Source organism: Narcine bancroftii, chromosome 1 (assembly GCF_036971445.1).
Source record: "Narcine bancroftii isolate sNarBan1 chromosome 1, sNarBan1.hap1, whole genome shotgun sequence".
NCBI classification, from domain to species: domain Eukaryota; kingdom Metazoa; phylum Chordata; class Chondrichthyes; order Torpediniformes; family Narcinidae; genus Narcine; species Narcine bancroftii.
The window spans coordinates 389,213,318-389,233,085 of NC_091469.1; the positions used below are offsets into that span (position 1 = coordinate 389,213,318).

At 40.1% G+C, this 19,768-nt stretch overlaps 1 protein-coding gene across 1 annotated transcript in view; it reads right to left on the reverse strand.

The window, feature by feature from the left end:
- The window catches only part of elp2 (elongator acetyltransferase complex subunit 2), a 197,616-nt gene that overhangs the window by 77,549 nt on the left and 100,299 nt on the right, over positions 1–19,768 (reverse strand). Inside the window, exons 11-13 of the mRNA XM_069913639.1 lie at positions 13,550–13,681; positions 7,924–8,073; positions 5,868–6,059 (exon numbers count right to left, since the gene is read on the reverse strand). Coding sequence (XP_069769740.1) covers positions 5,868–6,059; positions 7,924–8,073; positions 13,550–13,681 — 474 coding nt within the window. The remainder of the gene's footprint in view (positions 1–5,867; positions 6,060–7,923; positions 8,074–13,549; positions 13,682–19,768) is intronic.

Genomic DNA, 19,768 nt, shown 5'->3' on the forward strand with positions numbered 1-19,768 from the left:
TAATCCAACCAATAAAAGAAGGACCAAACTTAAATTTCTCCAAAACTTTAAACAAAAAAATTCCATTCAACTCTATCAAATGTTTTTTCTGCATCTAAGGATATCACCATCAGGTGATCTAAAGATTGTCGAAATCCATTAATCAAACTAATCACGTGCAAAATGTTATCTGAAGCATATCTATTTATAAAACCTGTTTGATCAATATGAATCAACTTTGGTAAAAATTTAGCCAATCTATTCGCTAATATTTTAGCTATTATCTTTTTTAGGAATTTACTGTAATTAAAGCACTAGAACAAGACTCAGGTAATTCATAATGTTCTCCAACTTGACGTAATACATCCCCAAACATTGTAGATAAATCATCATAAAAAATTTTATAAAATTCAACCGAAAATCCATCATCGCCAGGCAATTTATCGCTCGGCATTTCCAGCATAGCCATTTTAATATCCGAATCAGTAAATGGTTCTTCTAATTCCTGTATATCTCCATCCTCTAATATCAGTAAATACAACTGTGATAAAAAAAGATCAATCGATCCAGTTTCCTGTTTTCCTTCAGATGTATATAACTTATAAAATGAATAAAATTCATTGTTAATCTCACGAGATTCATAAGTAATAAGAGAATTTTTGTCTATCAGCATTAATAGTCCTAGATAGCTGTTCTTTCTTTAATTGCCACGCCAATACCTTATGTGCTTTCTCTCCCCATTCGTAATACCATTGTTTAGTCCTATTAATCACACATTCAAATTGATAAGATTGCAAAGTATTATATTCCAATTTCAACCTAGATAATTCTATTTTCTGATCTTCTGTAACATCTTTCTGAAATTCCTTTTCTAACTCATTGATCTGTTTCTCTATAATTCAAGACTCTGATTTAATCGATTCTTTTTTATTTAAAAATATAACTAATTATTTGTCCTCTCAAATAGACTTTCATAGCATCCCATAATACAAACTTACTTTGATCAGAATTAGAATTTTTTTTCAAAAAAAATTAATTTGTTTTTTCAAAAAATCAATAAATTCCATATTTAATGACATTGTATTAAATCTCCAACGATAAGCTATTTGAATTTTTCTCAGAAGTTTCATATGTAAAATATAACAGATTGATCTGAAATCACCCTACTTTTATATTCTGCTTGTTGTATTTTCCCTTGTAAATGTGCCAATACTAAAAAAAAGTCAATCCTTGAAAACGATTCATGTCTAGATGAATAAAAGGAGAAATCTTTCTCTGTTTGATTAAGACGTCTCCAAATATCTACTAAATTAAGATCTTTCATCAACGCTTGAACCTGAACTGCCATCTTAGATTTCTTAACTTTCTTCGGAGATTTATCTAATAAAGGTTCCAAAGTACAACTAAAATCACCACCAACTAAATTATTATCATTAGCCTGACCCAAACATAAAAATGCACTTGAAATAAATATTTCATCATCTGCATTTGGGGCATAAATATTAAGTAAAGTCCAAAATTCACTAAAAATCTTACAATTCAATTTAAGAATACATCCTGCCTTTTCCTCCATTGGTTGTAATTCAAAAGATAAATTTTTATGTCTCAAAATTGCTACGCCTTTAGCTCTAGAATTAAATGAAGAAGAATATACATGCCCAACCCAGTCCCTTTTTAATTTAATGCTTTCTTTCACATTCAAATATGTTTCTTGTAAAAAGGCAATATTAATTTTCATTTTCTTAATATACGCCAAGACTCGCTTATGTTTAATCGTACTATTTAATCTTTGAACATTAAAAGTAGCAAACTTCAACTTTGACATATCTACTCTTATTACTACATACCAATAATATCTTCATATAAAAATTCAAATCAATGTATATAGGCCCTCCAATAAAAAAAAAATCACAAGTTAAAAACTAAAAAAAAATAAAGAAAAAAAAAGAAAATTCCCCTCCCCACAAAAAAAACTACCAAAAGGTAGTAATCCCCTAAGCAAAAATTGGGTGTGGGTCACCCACCAGTGGCTGATGACTAGTAAAGAACCTAGTGCAAATCTCTCCCTCCCCAGCCAAACAGTCAGTAACATCAAAATATCATAATAACAAAAGAAAAAATAGAATATGAAAATTCTTCTTTTCATCCAGAAGATTGCAATCTCGAAGATCCCATTTCAGAAGGAGGTAGACTCTTTCCATTCCCGTTTTTCCCTTTTCAGCCATTTCTTCCATTTCCAGAGCAACAAGATTTTTCTTTAGGAGATAATGGTGGACTACGTCTTTGTCCTCTTATATCTGGCAATGAATCAGCAAAAATCATTGCTTCACGATCAGTTTCAAAAAACTGAAATTGATAGTGTCCATAAAACACCTTCAACACTGCAGGGTAACGAAAAGTAGATTTATAACCTTTACGCCACAAAACTTCCTTAATTAGATTGAATCGACGTCGACGTTGAATGACCTCTTGACTCAGATCAGGATAAAAAAAGACTCTGCTATTCTGAATCAATAATGGGATTTATCATTGTCTTGCATTTTGTATTGCAAGTCGAAGTATTGCTTCTCTATCCAAATAACTCAAACATCGAATTATTACCGGTCTCGGTGGTTGACCAGCTGAAGGTGTTCTTCTTAAAGCTCTATGGACTCTTTCCAGTGCCAATCCCCCAGAGAAAAATTCTTGCCCTAATATTTGCGGAATCTAGTCTTTAAAGAAACAAAGACGATCTTGTCCTTCTATACCTTCTGGCAAACCAACAATTTTCACATTATTCCTTCTGCTTTGATTCTCTAAATAATCTATTTTTCTTTCTAGCTCCTTCTCACGTTCTTCTAATTCTGTGACTGATTTTTCCACCTTCAATACTTTTTCTGTGTTAGAAGTCACTTGTAGTTTACAGTTCAAAAAAGCAGTCTGAAATTTTTTAAATTCTTCATAAGATGCATCCACACGTGTCTTAACCATATTTAATTCTGAACTTATACCAGCATTCATTTGAACCATTTCATTCATTTGAGATGTCAACAAAGGTTTTGTAACAGCTTGAACAATAGCATTCAATTGCATACTGTGATTCAGTAAAGCTCAGCTCTGCTTTCTCTGACATAGTGGCAGAACAAGGTAACTGCAGCTCTTGCTGCAACTCAACAGAAGGCATTTTAAAAGTTTTACTGCGGGTCTGGACTCCCAGCGACGGCACCCCGACTTCCTCAGTTGGTCGCCACTGGTCTCCCCCCGCATCTCGTTGTTTTTTCATCAATTCACGAAGAAAAATGATTTCTTCAGATTGAAATGCTACCTGATGCATTTCCAACAATGAAGTAGTCTTCCTGCGTGCTCCCTCCATTGGAATCGAAAGGCTTTCCAAATTGGGGTCCACTTCTTGGGAACACGCACCTTCTTCCAGAGAACGGGTAATTCCAGCGCCATCCTTCATCTGGTGAGCAATAGATTTTTTTTTCAGCCCCCACAGGCAATCTTTGGGGTTTAGACAATAAAGAGATTGAGCCTGGGGCTGTATCAAGTCGTCTCGTCCCCAAATCTTCAGCACTTCGAAAATGTAACTTCTTTTGAACTTGAGGTTTAGTCTTTTTACCCTTAGTGGCCATAATGATTCCTTAATACTTTAAACTAAAATTTAAAAAGTTTAAATTTGAAAGCAGAGTTAAAAAACGGATATTTAAAAGTCTGGCCAGAGAGGTCGAGATTGCACGTCTAGACTCTACGCCATCTTGCCATGCCCCCCATCTTCGTCTACCTTGATGACATTTTAAACCATTTACCTTTGCTTTCAGCAAGGTGTCCACTCATGGTCAGCCAGGCAACAGCGGTACCTATCCTACATATATGAATTTTGACATACATCAGACATATCACTGGCAAGTCCACTGTGGTAGCTGATGCCCTATCCTGTCTGGTTATCTTAGCAGTGCCTTTTATCGGCAGTCGACTGTGTCACCACTGGGGCATGGCTTAAGTGAGGCTGACTGCTGATTGGCTGTCTCGGACGTGAGGGGCCCGGATTGGACCCCCTGCAGGTATCGATTATGCAGCCTTGGCGGATTCGCAGCAGACACACCCTGACATACCGGCGTACCGGACAGCACTTACCAGCCTGCAGCTAGAGGACATCCAGATCACCCCAGGTAACTGCCCACTGTTCTACTGCACCTCAACTCGTAAACCTTGCCCCGTCATTCCGCCCATATGGAGGAGGCGAGTTTTTGATTCAGTCCACAATTTGGCTCACCCCACTATCAGGACTACAGTTAGAATGATGGCTAACAGGTATGTCTAGCATGGCTTCCATAAAGAAGTCACTCAGTGGGCCAAAATGTACTCAGTGCCAGGCATCCAAGGTCCAGACCCACATTAAAGCCCCACCACAGCCCTTTGAACCAGCACTCTGCCATTTCAGCCACGTCCATAGACATTGTGGGGCCTCTACCTATATCCAGAGGTGCACATTACCTATTGTCTATGATCGACTGGATGACTAGATGGTGAGAGACAGTCCCACTACCTGAAATCTCCTTGGAGACGTGCACGGGCATTATTGAACACCTGGGTGGCACGTTTCGGGGTCCCTGAATACTTAACATCTGACGGGGGGCTCAATTTACTTCCAGCCTGTGGATCTCCTTAGCAAATGCCCTGGGGACTCAACTCCACCACACCACAGCATACCACCCGCAGGCCAACGGGTTGGTGGAGAGGTTCCACAGGCACCTGAAGACAGCTCTGATGGCCCAATTCAGCGGACTGAACCGGACCAACGAAGTCCCTTGGGTCTTGCTAAGCATCCGCACCGCCCTGAAAGAGGATCTTGAGGCATCCTCTGCTGAGTTGGTCTATGGCGCGTCCTTAGTCATCCTGGGCTAATTCGTGACAGTTTCCGAGGACTTAGGGGTGCTCCCACCTGAGCTCACTAGCCTCAGTTAAGCCTAGAGTCAACAATTTTATTCCAAATAATTTTGCAGACTGTCACTACGTATTCATCTGACACTGGGTCCACTGGCCACATTTTCAACAGCCTTTTGAAGGGCCATACCACATCGTCAGGCATAATGGTTCCACCTGCATATTGAACATTGGCAGCGGGGAAGAGACCTTCACGCTCGACCAGCTGAAACCAACCCAATTGGATGTTAACCAGCCAGTTACTCACTCAACCCCATAGTGCTGGGGTTGGCCACCAAAAGACAGTGTCCCGATCACAGGTTCTTTGGGGGTGGGGGGTGGGGGGAGGTGCGGGTCCATTCCGTGGCCCATTCCGCGGGCCAACATGGCAAACAGCTGTCAAACACGACAATCAGGTAAAGAACATGCGGGATGAGACACCCACTCCCATAAGCCACAGGAATAGAGGTCAAATCAACCGATCACTGCCAACGGATTGCAGGGGGTCCAATCCGGGCCCCTCACGTCCGAGACAGCCAATCAGCAGTCAGCCTCACTTAAGCCACGCCCCAGTGGTGACACAGTCGACTGCCGATAAAAGGCAGAGCTGCAGCCCAATAAAGCCAGTGTTGATTACATTCTCATGGTGTGTGAGTCTTCTGTCCACCTTGAACTATAACCCATTATACCTCGAGCCATCGCTGTAGCAACCCCACTACAAGCAGACCATTGCACGATAGTTTCATTTCAATTTAACCTTGGCTGTCGAGGTGGGGGGGGGGAGAGAGAGAAGAAAAAAAAACCATGGCTGTCCACAAGAAGTGTAAAATGCAAAGGTTATAATATCCTTCTGCAAAAAAATAAAATCAACCACTGCATGCTCATTTTCTCAATCAAAAACTTTTAAATAAATCAAAAGTAGTTGTAGAAAAAATACACAAGTTACTTGACTATTAACTGCAATCAAAGATCAATGTACTTACATTAACTGAAAACCTATCCTCAAGTGGAGTAGAGGTAATGGAACTGAAATTCTCCACAAAGTTTTTAGTGGCAGTGAAAACTCGAAGCACCTTTTCATCAGCACCAGAAATGAATTGAAAACGACCCATCGTAGTTAAACATTGCATGTCATAGCCATGTATTTGGGGTCGTGCCATTTCATGCCAGGTCACCTATATAAAAACAAAATTGCCATCAAAGATAAAAAAAATTGATTCTCAACTTTGCTAGCCTTAGCAAGATTAGAAGAGAAATCCTATGAATTGAAAAGTCGTTGGCTTAATTACCTGATCACTTTTACCACCAGTTTAGTGTATATTTTGTTCTTTGGACCTCATATTTGCAGCTTGTTACACTTTTCCTCCACTTCAGTCAAAAACTGGTCACTTTATGAGCTTTTGTCACTTGAAATTTTCTCTCCAAGTTACAGTACCTTTAGCTGATGTCTTTCACATTATCGCCATCTCAAATACTTGTTTTCATTCAAAACGAAAATTAGAAAACCTGTAAATGCTGCAAATCTGAAGTAAAACCAGTATGTGTTCAGTAGGACAGGCGGTGTTGGTGGAAAGAGAAGCAAATGGCTTTTTGGATCAGGAATCCTTTGTCTACGATCCATAAATGTGATGGGTCTCAAAAAAACATTGGACTTTTTATGTGTTTGACTAGCCCAATTGGAAGATTTTTTTGTTCTTTTCCAGTGAAAGCATATGTTTAAGGTAGAGTAATGAAACCTTGCCATTAATTTGATTCTGTATTCTTTTGATTTGAGATCCATTGTCTTGATTTGCAGGAAAAGCTGCTTTACTACATATTGTATAATACTGAAACCCACTCACACTGTAACCTCACAATTACTGTTAATCTAACTTCCTTTACCGAATTTTCTTTGCCTGTTCAGCTCCATTCATCATATATTTATACAGCTTGTGTTTTCAACTTCTGTGCATTATGCATCAGGGCTAAATTTAGAATTTGTCTTTTGCTCTTCACATTATGTTAAAAAAATTTATCTGCATTCACTATGCAGAAAGCACCAATTTATCAAGTGTGTATTTAGTTTTCTGTAAAAACACAGAAATGCTGGAGAAACTCCAGAAGAAGGGCACAGGCCAGAAACATCAATAATATATCTTTGCCTCCTCTGGATGTTGCAAGACTTGCTGAGATACTCCACCATTTATGTGTTTTTAACTACAATCACAGCATCTGTTGACTTACGTGCTTCATTCCATTTAGTTTCTGCATTCAGGTCAGTTATATAGGTTATATGCAGTGGTCTAAGCACTAAGACTGTCAAGATCTGTTTCATCATGTTACTAAATGTAAGTACTTTGGATTTTCCACTATTGGCATGGTTTAGGTCTTAATATCAATCGGCAGATGACCCACATGGCAATATGCTGTGTGAACTAATTTTATGAGGCTGGCTTATTAGCATAGCTTGTTAAAGATTTGGCAGATTGGAGGGAGAACATCTGTAACAAGAATGGTAAATTGCAAGTAAATTGCTGTCCTGAAAACACAAAGATTTGAGGTTAAAAATTTGAAGTGAATACACGTTGCTTCTAACAATAAGCCATATCTAAGCACAAACTTAAAAAGGTATATATGATTTTAAAAATAAAGCTTTGGAATTGTTTTCATTCTTTAAAAATAACTTTATAAGCCAATAGACTGAAGAAATCATCTAACTTTATGACTGTCAATTCTGGTACTGATTATTAACCAATACATAGCAGAAAGGAGGTGATTTTCCAGCTTATGATTTCCTTCCCTTCAGAAAAAGAAAATACAGCCAACCATTATCTCCCTGATGAAGAATCTAAGACAAGACTGGCATTGTACAAAGATTCAAGAGATTAATGGTCATTTTCTCTTTAGTATGTTTTGATATGAATAAAATTTTGTATTAGCTGCTCAAAAGACAAGTTATCACATATTTAAAAAGGATAGCTTGACGCTGAAGAACTGTAAGAATCAGATTTAATTTTCCTCACTCTTTCTATCAGATTCACATTTAATTCTGATGATTACCTGGTCATATCCTGGCCTTCTCCAAGGAGCAAATAATCTAGTCGTCTGATCAGCACCAACAGTTAAAATAAAATCTCCCTCAGGATCCCAGATCAAATCTTGGACAGAGCCAAAATGTCCAGAAAGCACAACTGCTGGGCTCCAGTCTCCCTGAAGGGATATGAAATTGAATTGTATTATACATTATAACAGTATCACCATTGCTTTAAATGTTCGTTCAATTCAAATTATGCACATAATGCTGCAAAAAAAACTTTCCTTAAAATGGAGACAGTACAAGCTTCACATTCATATTTTAGTAGTAAAATTTAAATTTAATGTAGTGTTGTATATCACAATCCAATGATGTCATTTGGAACGCACGGGGTTTGAGTAATTACTTTTATTGAACCTCAACTTGACTACGCCTGATCATTTTCTTGTTCTTCTTTGCACTGTGACACAGTTGCTACATTGGTGACCCCAACATGATTTGAACATGCAGCCTTCTGACTCCATGACAACCACCTGATGCTTTTACCATCAACGCTGGGGGTTGAGAAAATGCTCTGGTCGTTGTTAATGGCTACATTGGCTGGCCACCATAACAGCCTACTCTACATCTGGGATGAACTCGCCCAGCACAAATTTCTAGTCAACACGGGTATGGAAGTTAGTGTCCTTCCTCCTTCAGGCTTTGACACTCGTACCAGGAGCGTGAGCCCAGCACTCAATGCAGTGAATAACAGAGTGTATAGCAATGGACTATACCCCTGAAATTCGGCAACAATAAGTTCACAAGGAAGTTCATTCTTGCTGCTGTGTCCCGGCTTTTGCTGGGTGCCAACATCCTCAGACCTCACTCACTGACAGTGGAATTAAAAGGATGGCAATTGGTGAACACAACAACATTCCAAACTCTCTACTTTGGAAAACCGAAAATACCTGCCCCACAGCTAGATGCCGTTGAGTACTCAAACAACAAATCTGCCAAACTTTTTGCGGAGTTACTGGACATTATCACTCCCCAATTCTCCACTGCCACACCCAAACATGGCATCACAAACGACATCCTCATCCAAGGACCTCCTCTACATGCCTGAGCCCGATGCCTACCACCCAACAAGTTGCGGTTTGCAAAACAAGAGCTCCACAAAATGGAGGAACTTAGAATCATACGCAGGTCTGACAGCCCTGTGGGCTTCCCCACTACATACGGTGCCCAAAGTCACGGGTGGCTGGAGATCTTGCGGGGATTACAGGTGTCTCAATGAAGTGACCACTGCAGACCCTTTACAGCTAATCTTCATGGGGCCAGGATATTTTCTAAAATTGACTTCGTGCGTGGGTACTACCTGTAAACCCAGAGGATGTGCCCAAGACAGCCATCATAACTGGCCTCTGAGTTTTTTAAAATGCCTTTTGGGCTCAGAAATGCAGCACAAACATTCCACTGACTAATGGACGCAGTGAGGCGTGGCATTGACTTGCTTTTCATATACTTGGACACTCCCACAAAGAGAATTTGTAGCATCTGCGTTTACTCTGCTATCATCTACAGGAGTATGGGCTAACTGTGAATACTGCCAAGTGCAAATTTGGACAGTCCTCTATCGAATTCTTGGGACATCAGATCAGCAGTCGGGGTGTTATTCCATTGCCAAGCAAGATGGAAGCCATCCTCAAATTCCCATCAATTTGTGGGGATAGTCAATTTCTGTTGCCACTTTCTACCTTCTGCAGCTCATATTATGAAACCCTTCTTCAACCTCATGTCCAGCGATACCAAAGAACTTGAGTAGACAAAGGAGATGACAGGAGCATTCCAGCAGACCAATAACATCCTAATGAAGGCAACATTGCAGGTCAATCCATAAATGGATGCAACAACCACCTTGATGATAGATGCGTCTGACACGGCAGTAGGCAGGGTCTTGGAACAGTACACCAATGGACAATGGAAGCTTCTAGTGTTTTTTTACTAGGCACCTCTGCCCTCTGGAAACGAAATACAGAACATTTGATAGGGAACTGCTGGCGCTGTACCTAGCGGTCAGACACTTCTACTATTGTTTGGAAGGCAGGATTTCACTGTTTTTTACTGACTACAAACCGCTAACGTTTGCCTTTGCAAAGGCATCGGATCCCTGGTCAGTCCGCCAGTAACACCACCTATCTTATGTATCCATGTTTTCAACCAGGATTAAACACAACTCCAGTAAAAGTTATGTGGTGGCTGATGCCCTGTCCTGCACCTCTGTTCAAGCAGTAGATGCCCTCACTCTAAGTGTAGACTACATGGCACGCACCAAAGCTCAGTGCCAGGATGATGAACTCTAGGCTTATAGAACTGCTGTCACGAGCCTGCAACTCGAGGATGTAGTCTTTGGGCCACAAGGTACCACTCTCCGGTGCGACTTTCCACAGGTCAGTCTCGCCCTATCATCCCTGCTGTGTGGAGACGTTGTATTTTTATGCCATTCACGGACTGTCCCACTCCTCCATTAGATCAATGGTCCACCTGATAGCCAGCAAGTTTGCATGGTATGGACTCAAAAAGCAGGTCATGTACTGGGCAAAGACTTGGACGGTCAGTCAATCTGCAAAAGTGCAAAGGCACGTGAAGGCACCACTTCAGCCTTTCCAGCCACTGCAGCGTAGATTCAACCACGTGCATGTTGACAATGTCGGCCCGCTTCCAGGGTCACGAGAATCTAGGTACTTGCTAACGGTCATCGACAGATTCACTAGGTGGCCAGAGGCAGTTTCTATGATGGACTCATCAACTGATTCATGCACCAGAGCTTTTAATTCTGCCTGGGTATCTCGGTTCAGCCTACTTACATGGCACCTTCAACAGAGGCCCACAGTTTACCTCTGCACTCTGGGACGTTTTGTCGTGACTGCTGGGAATGCAGCTCCACCACACAACAGCCTACCACCTGTAGTCGAATGCTCTGGTGGTGCGGTTCCATAGGCACATGAAGGCTGCACTGATGGCTCGCCTCTAGGCACCTGATTGGGTGGACGAGCTGCCCTGAATTCTCCTGGGAATAAGAACAGTACCCAAGGAGGTTCTCAACTCCTCATCGGCTGAGCTGATTTATGGAGCCCGCTCACTGTAACTAGGAGTTTGTGTCTGCAGCACACAGACAGGAGGTGCCACTGACTGAAGTTTTAGGCAGAATGCGGGAGCGGCTTGGAAAATTGGCCCCAGTTCCCACATCAAGGCATGCAACCACGTCACCCTTCATCCAAAGAAACTCTGGGACTGAGAGTTTGTGCTTGTGCAAAGAGATCCACATAAAGTCCACCCTTACAGAGGCCATATCAGGGCCCCTTCAGAGTGCTACAAAACAATTGTACAACTTGTGTACTGGGCATTGGGGGGCATCCAGAGACATTTACAAATGACAGACTAAAGCCCACTCATCTTGACCTTGAACGGCCCTTGCCATGACCACCCAATGCGAAGGCATGGAGGTTTAGCCTCCTATCACAGGTTCTTGGGGAAGGAGCCATGCAGCGGCTCACCAGAGGCTTAATTGAACCGGCTTGGGAGGTTCCAAGTGACGTCATGACATCACAATGCGATGACATCATTTGGAACGTGCGGGGGTTTTTTAATTCTGCATTTAACTGAGTAATGACTTTTACTGAACTTCGACTCATTTTGCACTGTGACACAGTTGCTACAGTGTCTGTAATAAACAGATAACAAAACCAAAATTAAAAAAAAAATTAATATTATTTGTATATACAATTCTAAAGTATTTTCCTTTTTCTTCAATTGGAATGGTTGCACGCATGACCACCTGATTACCCTCCTGTAGCAAATATAATCATCCTTCCATGATGGAAATATGCTTAGAGAGTGGGAGGTGAATGCAATTTGCAAATCTACTGCAAACAAAACTACTTCTTAGTTAACAATGGTGAGTATAGAGGAAACTGAATAACCTACTTTGTAGTGTTGAGTCTATATCAAAGCAAGTGAATATGGTTCTGCTCTTGAGATTTTAGCTGCGGCACTGGAAATGCAGCAATTAAAAGGAGCATTTCTTGAACTGGACAAGTTCGAAGTGATCCCTGGACCCTCAGGCAACAGATACCCGATTTTTCCCTCTTCCCATCCCCCAATCTTTCCCAGGTCCTAGAACACTCAGAACTTCTTCCATACTCCGTGTTCAGTAACTTGCCTTCCCTTTCCTCCACAATCACGCCACCACTATCTCTACAATCTGCCCTGGTTCCCTCCCACTCAATTACAAATCTGATCCTCACCATGGAGCAGTAATCTCTTAATGCCCGTCAGATGATAATCTAGGCAACATATAAATAGGAAAAATGTTCAAAAATGATGCAAGTTCCCAGAATATTCAGCCCCTGAAAAATACTTCCAATCCATAAATCTGGGATCATGATTTCTATGTTATAATAATTTGGTAAATCTGTAAAATCCTCAAAAATATATTTGGAAGCCAATTATAATAAGACTGTGGGTTCTTGGAAAAATAAACAATTTCCAAGGATAGAAAGAAATAGGTTAGAGACAATAAAATGCATTACACAGTATATTTTAAATAACTGTCATGCAGACCAATGAAAGTCGTTTCAAATCCATACCCATTTGTGAAGGGCAACATTTGAAATTATTATTGAAATCAGAAATGCTATCAAGAGTAAACAAATATCTAAGTACTGATTCAAAATATACTCCTAAATGCACTTAACAAATGAGATTAAAGGGAAGTTTCAAGTTTGAGGAAAACTCAAATACAAGACCAGCCAGGATCTTATAACCATATAACCACTTACAGCATAGAACAGGCCAGTTCGGCCCTACTAGTCCATGCCATAACAAATCCCCACCCTCCTACTCCTACTGACCAGCACCCGGTCCATACCCCTCCAGTCCTCTCCTCTCCATGTAACTATCCAGTCTATCCTTAAATGTAACCAATGATCCCGCCTACGTCTGCCGGAAGCTCATTCCACATCCCCACCACCCTTTGCATAAAGAAATTTCCCCTCATGTACCCCTTATAATTTTCCCCCTTCAATCTTAAACCATGCCCTCTAGTTTGAATCTCCCCCACTCTTAATTGAAAAAGCCTATCCACATTTACTCTGTCTGTCCCTTTTAAAATCTTAAACACCTCTATCAAGTCTCCCCTCGATCTTCTACGCTCCAGAGAAAAAAGCCCTAGTCTGCACAACCTTTCCCTGTAACTCAAACCTTGAAATCCTGTCAACATTCTCGTGAACCTTCTCTGTACTCTCTCTATTTTGTTTATATAAATGGTAATCCCATTTATATTACTAAATGGTAGAGCAGGATCAAGTCAGATTATGGCCTACGATGGCTCTTATTACTTCCCCAGTTCACATGTGATTTTAGATGATTCCTAGATGAATTCCACACTACTTTACTCGTACCATAAATCATATGGAACCGAAGTAAGCCAATTTACCCAAGTTCAGAAGGCTCAATGTTGTGCTTAAACCTTGATTAAACAAAAGTTATGTGCACATCCCAAAGGGGCAACAACAATTCAGAAAATTTTAACCTTGAAAGATCAAGAACACAAAATGCATTTAATATGAAATCACACAATTTTTGGAAGGTAGCTCCAAGATGATTTACCATATTGGGCTTGTTTTTACGCCAGAGATGAAGAGCTCCATGGAATGCATGAGCTAATATCATTGATCCATTGGGACTAAATTGGCAGCCGTAGAACCCAAGTGTATTTCCACCCACTTCTCCGACACGAACCTGGAGAGAGTAGATTGGAAACTTAATTTCTCATCCAACCAGAAATGTTAGAATTTAACTTTGATCTAAAAATTAACTCTAAACCCTCTTCCATGCAGATATACACGTGTAGGTATCAAAATTGAGATATAGTAGGTTATTTGGTTTCAACGGTGTATTTGGATGGCACAGACTCATGGGCCAGAAGTGCCTATTACTGTGCTATAACTCTAACTTAAAAATTAAAATTAAATGAAGTGTAAATGATCATAAATCTACAATTTGGATGATGGGAATGAAGGAAGCAGAGAATGGTTGTCAATATCTTCAACACAACAGTTGCGCATCTCCCATATAATGCAGCCAAAGAAAGCTCTGTGTCCTCCTAACGAACGGGCCCCCTACATAGCCTCGGCCAAGGTGAGGAAAGTCCTATCAAGGATGAAGCCACACAAGGTGGCGGGACCATACAACATACCTGGTCGGGTACTAAAGGACTGTGCAGACCAATTAACAGAGGTCTCCGTAGACATCTTCAACAGCTTACTGCAGCAGACCATCATTCCCACAGGGTTTAAGTCAGCCACCATCATCCCGGTACCCAAGAGGGCAACAAAAACAGGCTTCAATGACTACCGCACTGTGACACTGACCTCCACCATTATGAAATGTTTTGAATGTCTGGTGATGAAACACATCAAAGCACACCTCCCAGGGGTGCTGGATCCATTTCAATTTGTCTACAGAAGAAACCGTTCTATAGATGATGTTATAGCCTTGTCGCTTCACTCTGTCCTAGTCCTTCTGGAGAACTCATATGCCAGGCTGTTGTTCATCAACTTCAGCTAGACTTTTAATACGATCATTCCCAGAGGCTGATGGAGAGGCTGTCCTCGTTGGGACTCAACATCCCTCTCTGTAACTGAATCCTGGACTTCCTAACAAAAAGACCACAGTCTGTCTGGGTTGGTAGCAGATTATCGAGCACCTCACTGTTCAGCCCACTCCTGTTCATGCTACTACCCAAGACTGCAATCACCAGATCCAGCTCCAACAGTGTCATCAAGTTTGCAGATGACACAACGGTAGTTGGTCTCATCAGCAACAACGATGAATCACACTGCAGAGAAGAGGTGGAAAATCTCGTGAAATGTGCGAGAATTACAAATCTCAATGTGGAAAAGACAAAGGAGATGATCATGGACTTCAGGAGGTCCAGGATCGACCACCTTCCACTACACATCAATAACTCTATAGTAGAGAGAGTGGAGAGCACCAAGTTCCTTGGAATTCATTTAACTAGTGACCAATCAACATCTCCTCACTTGTCAGAAATGCACAACAGCGACTGCACTTCCTGAGAAGAAGGAAGTGGGAAAGGTACTGGCCACCATCTTTTCAAGCTTCTATAGGAGCTCTCTCAAGAGCATCCTGGCCAGTTGCTGCAGAGAAATAGGTAAGAGGTCAATCTGCAGGACCATAAGAGTAGCAGAGAGGATCAATGGAGTCTCCTTTCCCCCCATCAACATGATCTACCAAGATCGTTGTCTGAGGGGGTGCGCAAAATAATTAAGGATTCCTTCCACCCTGCAACTTTCAGCTGCTCCCGTTAAGAAGAGATACAGGAGCATCGGAGCCAGCACCACCAGGCTGAGAAACAGCTTCTTCCCAAGAGCAGTGAACTGTTCACACTAACCCCCTGAGACTCTCATGTACACAAAACAATATTTATTTATTATAAATACTTGTCCTGCATATATATTGTTTGTCTGCACGTGTGCTATGTCAGTTTGTGTGTGTTCTTGCATTGCCTTTGAAGAAATGTCCATCCACACGAGCTGTGGTCATGACACTCCTGGTCCTTTCGTAGTCAAGATTTGAACTGGGCGGCCTTCAAGAAGCTTCCAAGACCATGGCACCGGTCTCCCCAAGTAACTTCATTACTAGTCATACTTAAAATGACGCTGTCTCTCCAAGTTACCTCCACTGTTAATCCCAATCAAAATGAAGAACTTTGCTTCCTAAAAAGACCCCCTGGCACTGAGAAGGCCCAGTCATTCACAGAGCATGCTTTGCTCTGAATTCCACAAAAAATGGCCAACCTGCTTTCTCTTCAGCAGTCAGAATGGTTTTCCCTTTGTAAAATCACATCTTTGCAAATATATCGAAATCTGGAAGAAACTGTGACAAACCTTTCCTCAGTTCTTCCAATGTATTTAATTATCGCTGGGCCATGACTTGTGTTGTGATTATGTGAAATGTTAACTGTGACCATTTAGTCCCTCTTGTTTATTCTATCCCTTACAGGGATAATCCCATTTTACTAAAACGGAAGCTCGTATAGACTCCATATGGGATGTAATGGCATAAAGCTATTTGGAGCAACTGTAGCAGGGATTTTAAGTAGCACTGGAGAGTACATTTTCTTGCAGCTTATCAAACAACAGTACTTGGATGATTTTTTTTGGCAAGGAATGCTGTTTAGAATGAAGATACTAAATGGTGAGAAAACCTTCTGCCATACTGGGAGTCTTACAAGAATTTTGCTCCTTAATGTTTTCTTGAATATGGTATGGCTGATTATTTATCTATCTCAAGGCTGTCCTTGGACATTCATCAATGAGAATCTGTAATGTTCTTTAGAATGACTGTTTTGCACTGAATAATTTTGATCTTATATTGTTATCAATGACAACCAGAGTGGGTTCCAAAGGTGGAGACAATCAGATTTGCTGAATTCAACTCCCACAGCATCTCGCTATGGATCATGAATTCATAATGCCTGTGTTGAATGATTGGCACAATGACAAAGTTTGTTTTATGGTAGTTTATTATCTATCTTCCGCAGATTTCTTCAGAAATATGTTTTTCTATTATTAATTAAAAAGAAAATAAAGTTTCAATCATTGTAGAATTTTAAAAGGCTGCCTGATTATTGGTGCAAAAGTTGAATATCTGAATTAGAAAAAAAATCAAATTAGATATTAATCTCAGTTGCTGTTAGGCCTGCTGCATACTTCAAAACTTTATTAACTAAATCCCTACTGAGAGTACTTTTGGCACTGTTGCTAATATTTTCATAATGAGTTTATGTCATCAAAATTTAAAACAATATATTTTTTACATAATCAATGCTAATCAACTCAAATTCATATGATTTTCCAGGTTCCAAATTGTTGTTCTGGAAAAACTGAAATTTTTCTTATAATCAGGAGTTAAGATCTTCACTCACAAACATCCAATTTTATTAAAAAGGATCTCACACAACCATATGTCCAAATAACATAGAAAGAGACCATTTTGGCCTATAAAGCCATGGCAGCTCTCAGGGCAATTCTATTCCTCCAAACTCTTCCCCAATTTTACCATTGAACTGTACACTCAGGGCAACTCAAACTGGTCAATGAACCTACCAACTTGCACTTCCTTTGAATGTGAGGGGAAATTGGATCATTTGAGGAAAATACAGACCCAGGGAGAATGTACAAACTCCACACTGTGCACTGGAAGTCAAGACTGAACTCAGGTCACTTGAGATCCAAAAGAGCACTTTCTGTTAGTGTGAAATTGGCCAGCTTGAGAGATACAAGATCAGCTAACAATGAGAAGCTGGAGGAACTCAACATATCAGTCAACATCTATGAAGAGAAACAGATAATCAACGTTTCATGGTAGGATCCTTTCTCAAGACTAAGGTAGGAAGGGAAGATAGTAAGCATAAAATGGAGCAGAGGGATCAAGAGGTAATAGGGCATTGGACAAATAAAGATGGTAAAGGTGGAGTGGGGAGACAGGTAGGGAAGGAGTATCATTGAAATGAATGGTAGGTAAGTGAAATGTAAGCATTGGAATTGGCTATGAAAATGGGAATAATGACAGATGGAAAGAGTGGACTGAATAGGATGGTGCAGTACAAGAAATTGGAAAACTCAATGTTTATGCCATTGGGTTTTCTGCTCTCCAGACAGAATATTTTAAAATTTAAATTTAGACATACAGCACCGTAACAGGGTCTTTCAGCACACAAGCTCGTGCCACCCTATCGACCAACATCCTTGTACATTTTTGGATGGTGGGAGGAAACTGGAAGACTCGGGGAAAACCCACAGAGACACAGGGAGAACGTACAATTTCCTTACGTTCGAACTACGATCCCAATTGCTGGTGCTGGAACAGTGGTGCGCTAACCACTACATCAGCCACGCCGCCCTTTGTTTCTTAAGTTTACATTTGGCCTCATCCCAGCAATGAATGAGACAGAGGACAGACAGGTCTGTGTGGAAATGGGGAGTGGAACTGACCTGAGTTCCAGGTAATATGTTTGCCTCCTCCAAAATGATATACTGTATTTGGTGATCTAAATATGGTCTCTATGTTGGTGACATCAAAAGCAGATTTGACAACTTTGTTGAGCACCACTGTTCTCTCTTCACATGCCAGATAGAATTCATGGTTGCCCGCCAATTTCTCTTTCCGTTTCTACCCATTATCACGATGAGGCCAAACCTAAACTTGAGAAACACATAGGCTACTCTAACTGGGTAGCCCAAAATTTAATGGCAAAAGCACAGAATTTTCCAATTCCAGGCAACCCCTGCACATGAAATTATTCATTTTATGTACATTACTGGTTTCCTTCTAATATTGTCTCATTAAATACAGTAGTTGCTATATTTTTCCTCAATTATATTCAAGTTTCCAAAATCATATTGGTTGAGAACAAGATCAACCTTAACCAAACATTCCTGTTTTATTTTGTTGAGAATTACATGGCTCACTCCCTTCCAAATATCCTTTACTGAGATCAGTAATTCATCATTTTGCAAATCATGTTTACTGCACTACTGATATGGGCACAGTGCTCTTATTGTATCAGCATTAAAAAAAAATTAAATGAATAAACATCACACCATCCTGGCAATAATTAACAACCCAGGCAATTTTTCTTATTAGCCAAATTACAAACCACCAAAAGCTGCATATAAGTTACAGTATCAACATGTAATTGAAGAACATTATCAACTGAGAAAAGAGGAAAAGATCAAAACCAGTTAGACTGCTAAATTGAAGTTGCTTCACAATTATAAAAAATAAACCTCCTTAGATAGTACCATTTGCCACATTAGAAGCTTAAATGTTGTACATCTTACATCCCACCTGGCAATGAAACACAATGGGTATCACTCATTAAACTTGCACCCAATTATTTTTGTTTAACAAAGTGTGATACATTTTAAAGTGACTAATTTCAAGTGACAGTGTCACATGCTTAGCAGTGTTTGCAAGCTTCATGGTTCAGGTATAATTTCAAGCTGCATTCTATTTGCTCTTGAAATTTAACTTTGATGATGAATGGCCAATGTAAACATAAACTTTGCTTTTGCACAAAGGAAATCAATCAAAATTTAAAAAAAAACATTAGTATAGAAGCAGGAGAAATCAATTCCTCAATTCTATTTATCTAGCTTTTCTTTGTAATCCTCACCTGTATCAGATTTGATTCAACCAATTAACCTAACTTTGACACCTGTGAGGAGTATTTCAGGTTTTGAATACCCTTTGTAAATAAACAATTCCACAAATTGGCTCTTAGTTCACATTTTATGGCATTTTAAAGATTATTTCTATTTAGATTCTGAGATGTACAGCATAGAAACTGGGCTCTATGCCAACCACCTTGCCTATCTAGATAAATACTGTTTGCCTGCATTAATTTCATATTCCTCTATGGCTTGTTCATCCAAGTACCTATTAAATCTTTTGATTTGTCCGTCCACCACCTAATCCAGCATCTCATTCAAGATGTCAATACCTAAAAATCTACCCCTTTTACTTTAAACCTATACCCTCTTATTTTCAACATAACTCCCATAAGAGACAGACTGTGTCTATCTATCCAATCTATGCTTCTCATAATTTTATATACCAATTCTGGACAAGTCCACTCGAAAAGTAGTTTCCCCCCCCCCCACTCCATTTGCCCTTAGAAATCCTTTAACTATTTTTTTAAATCACTCCTTGGTGTTCTAAATGAGAGAATAAAGAAAAACTACACCTATCACATTCTCTTCTAATCTTTATTATCGTTTCTACCCACTGATGCTCTCT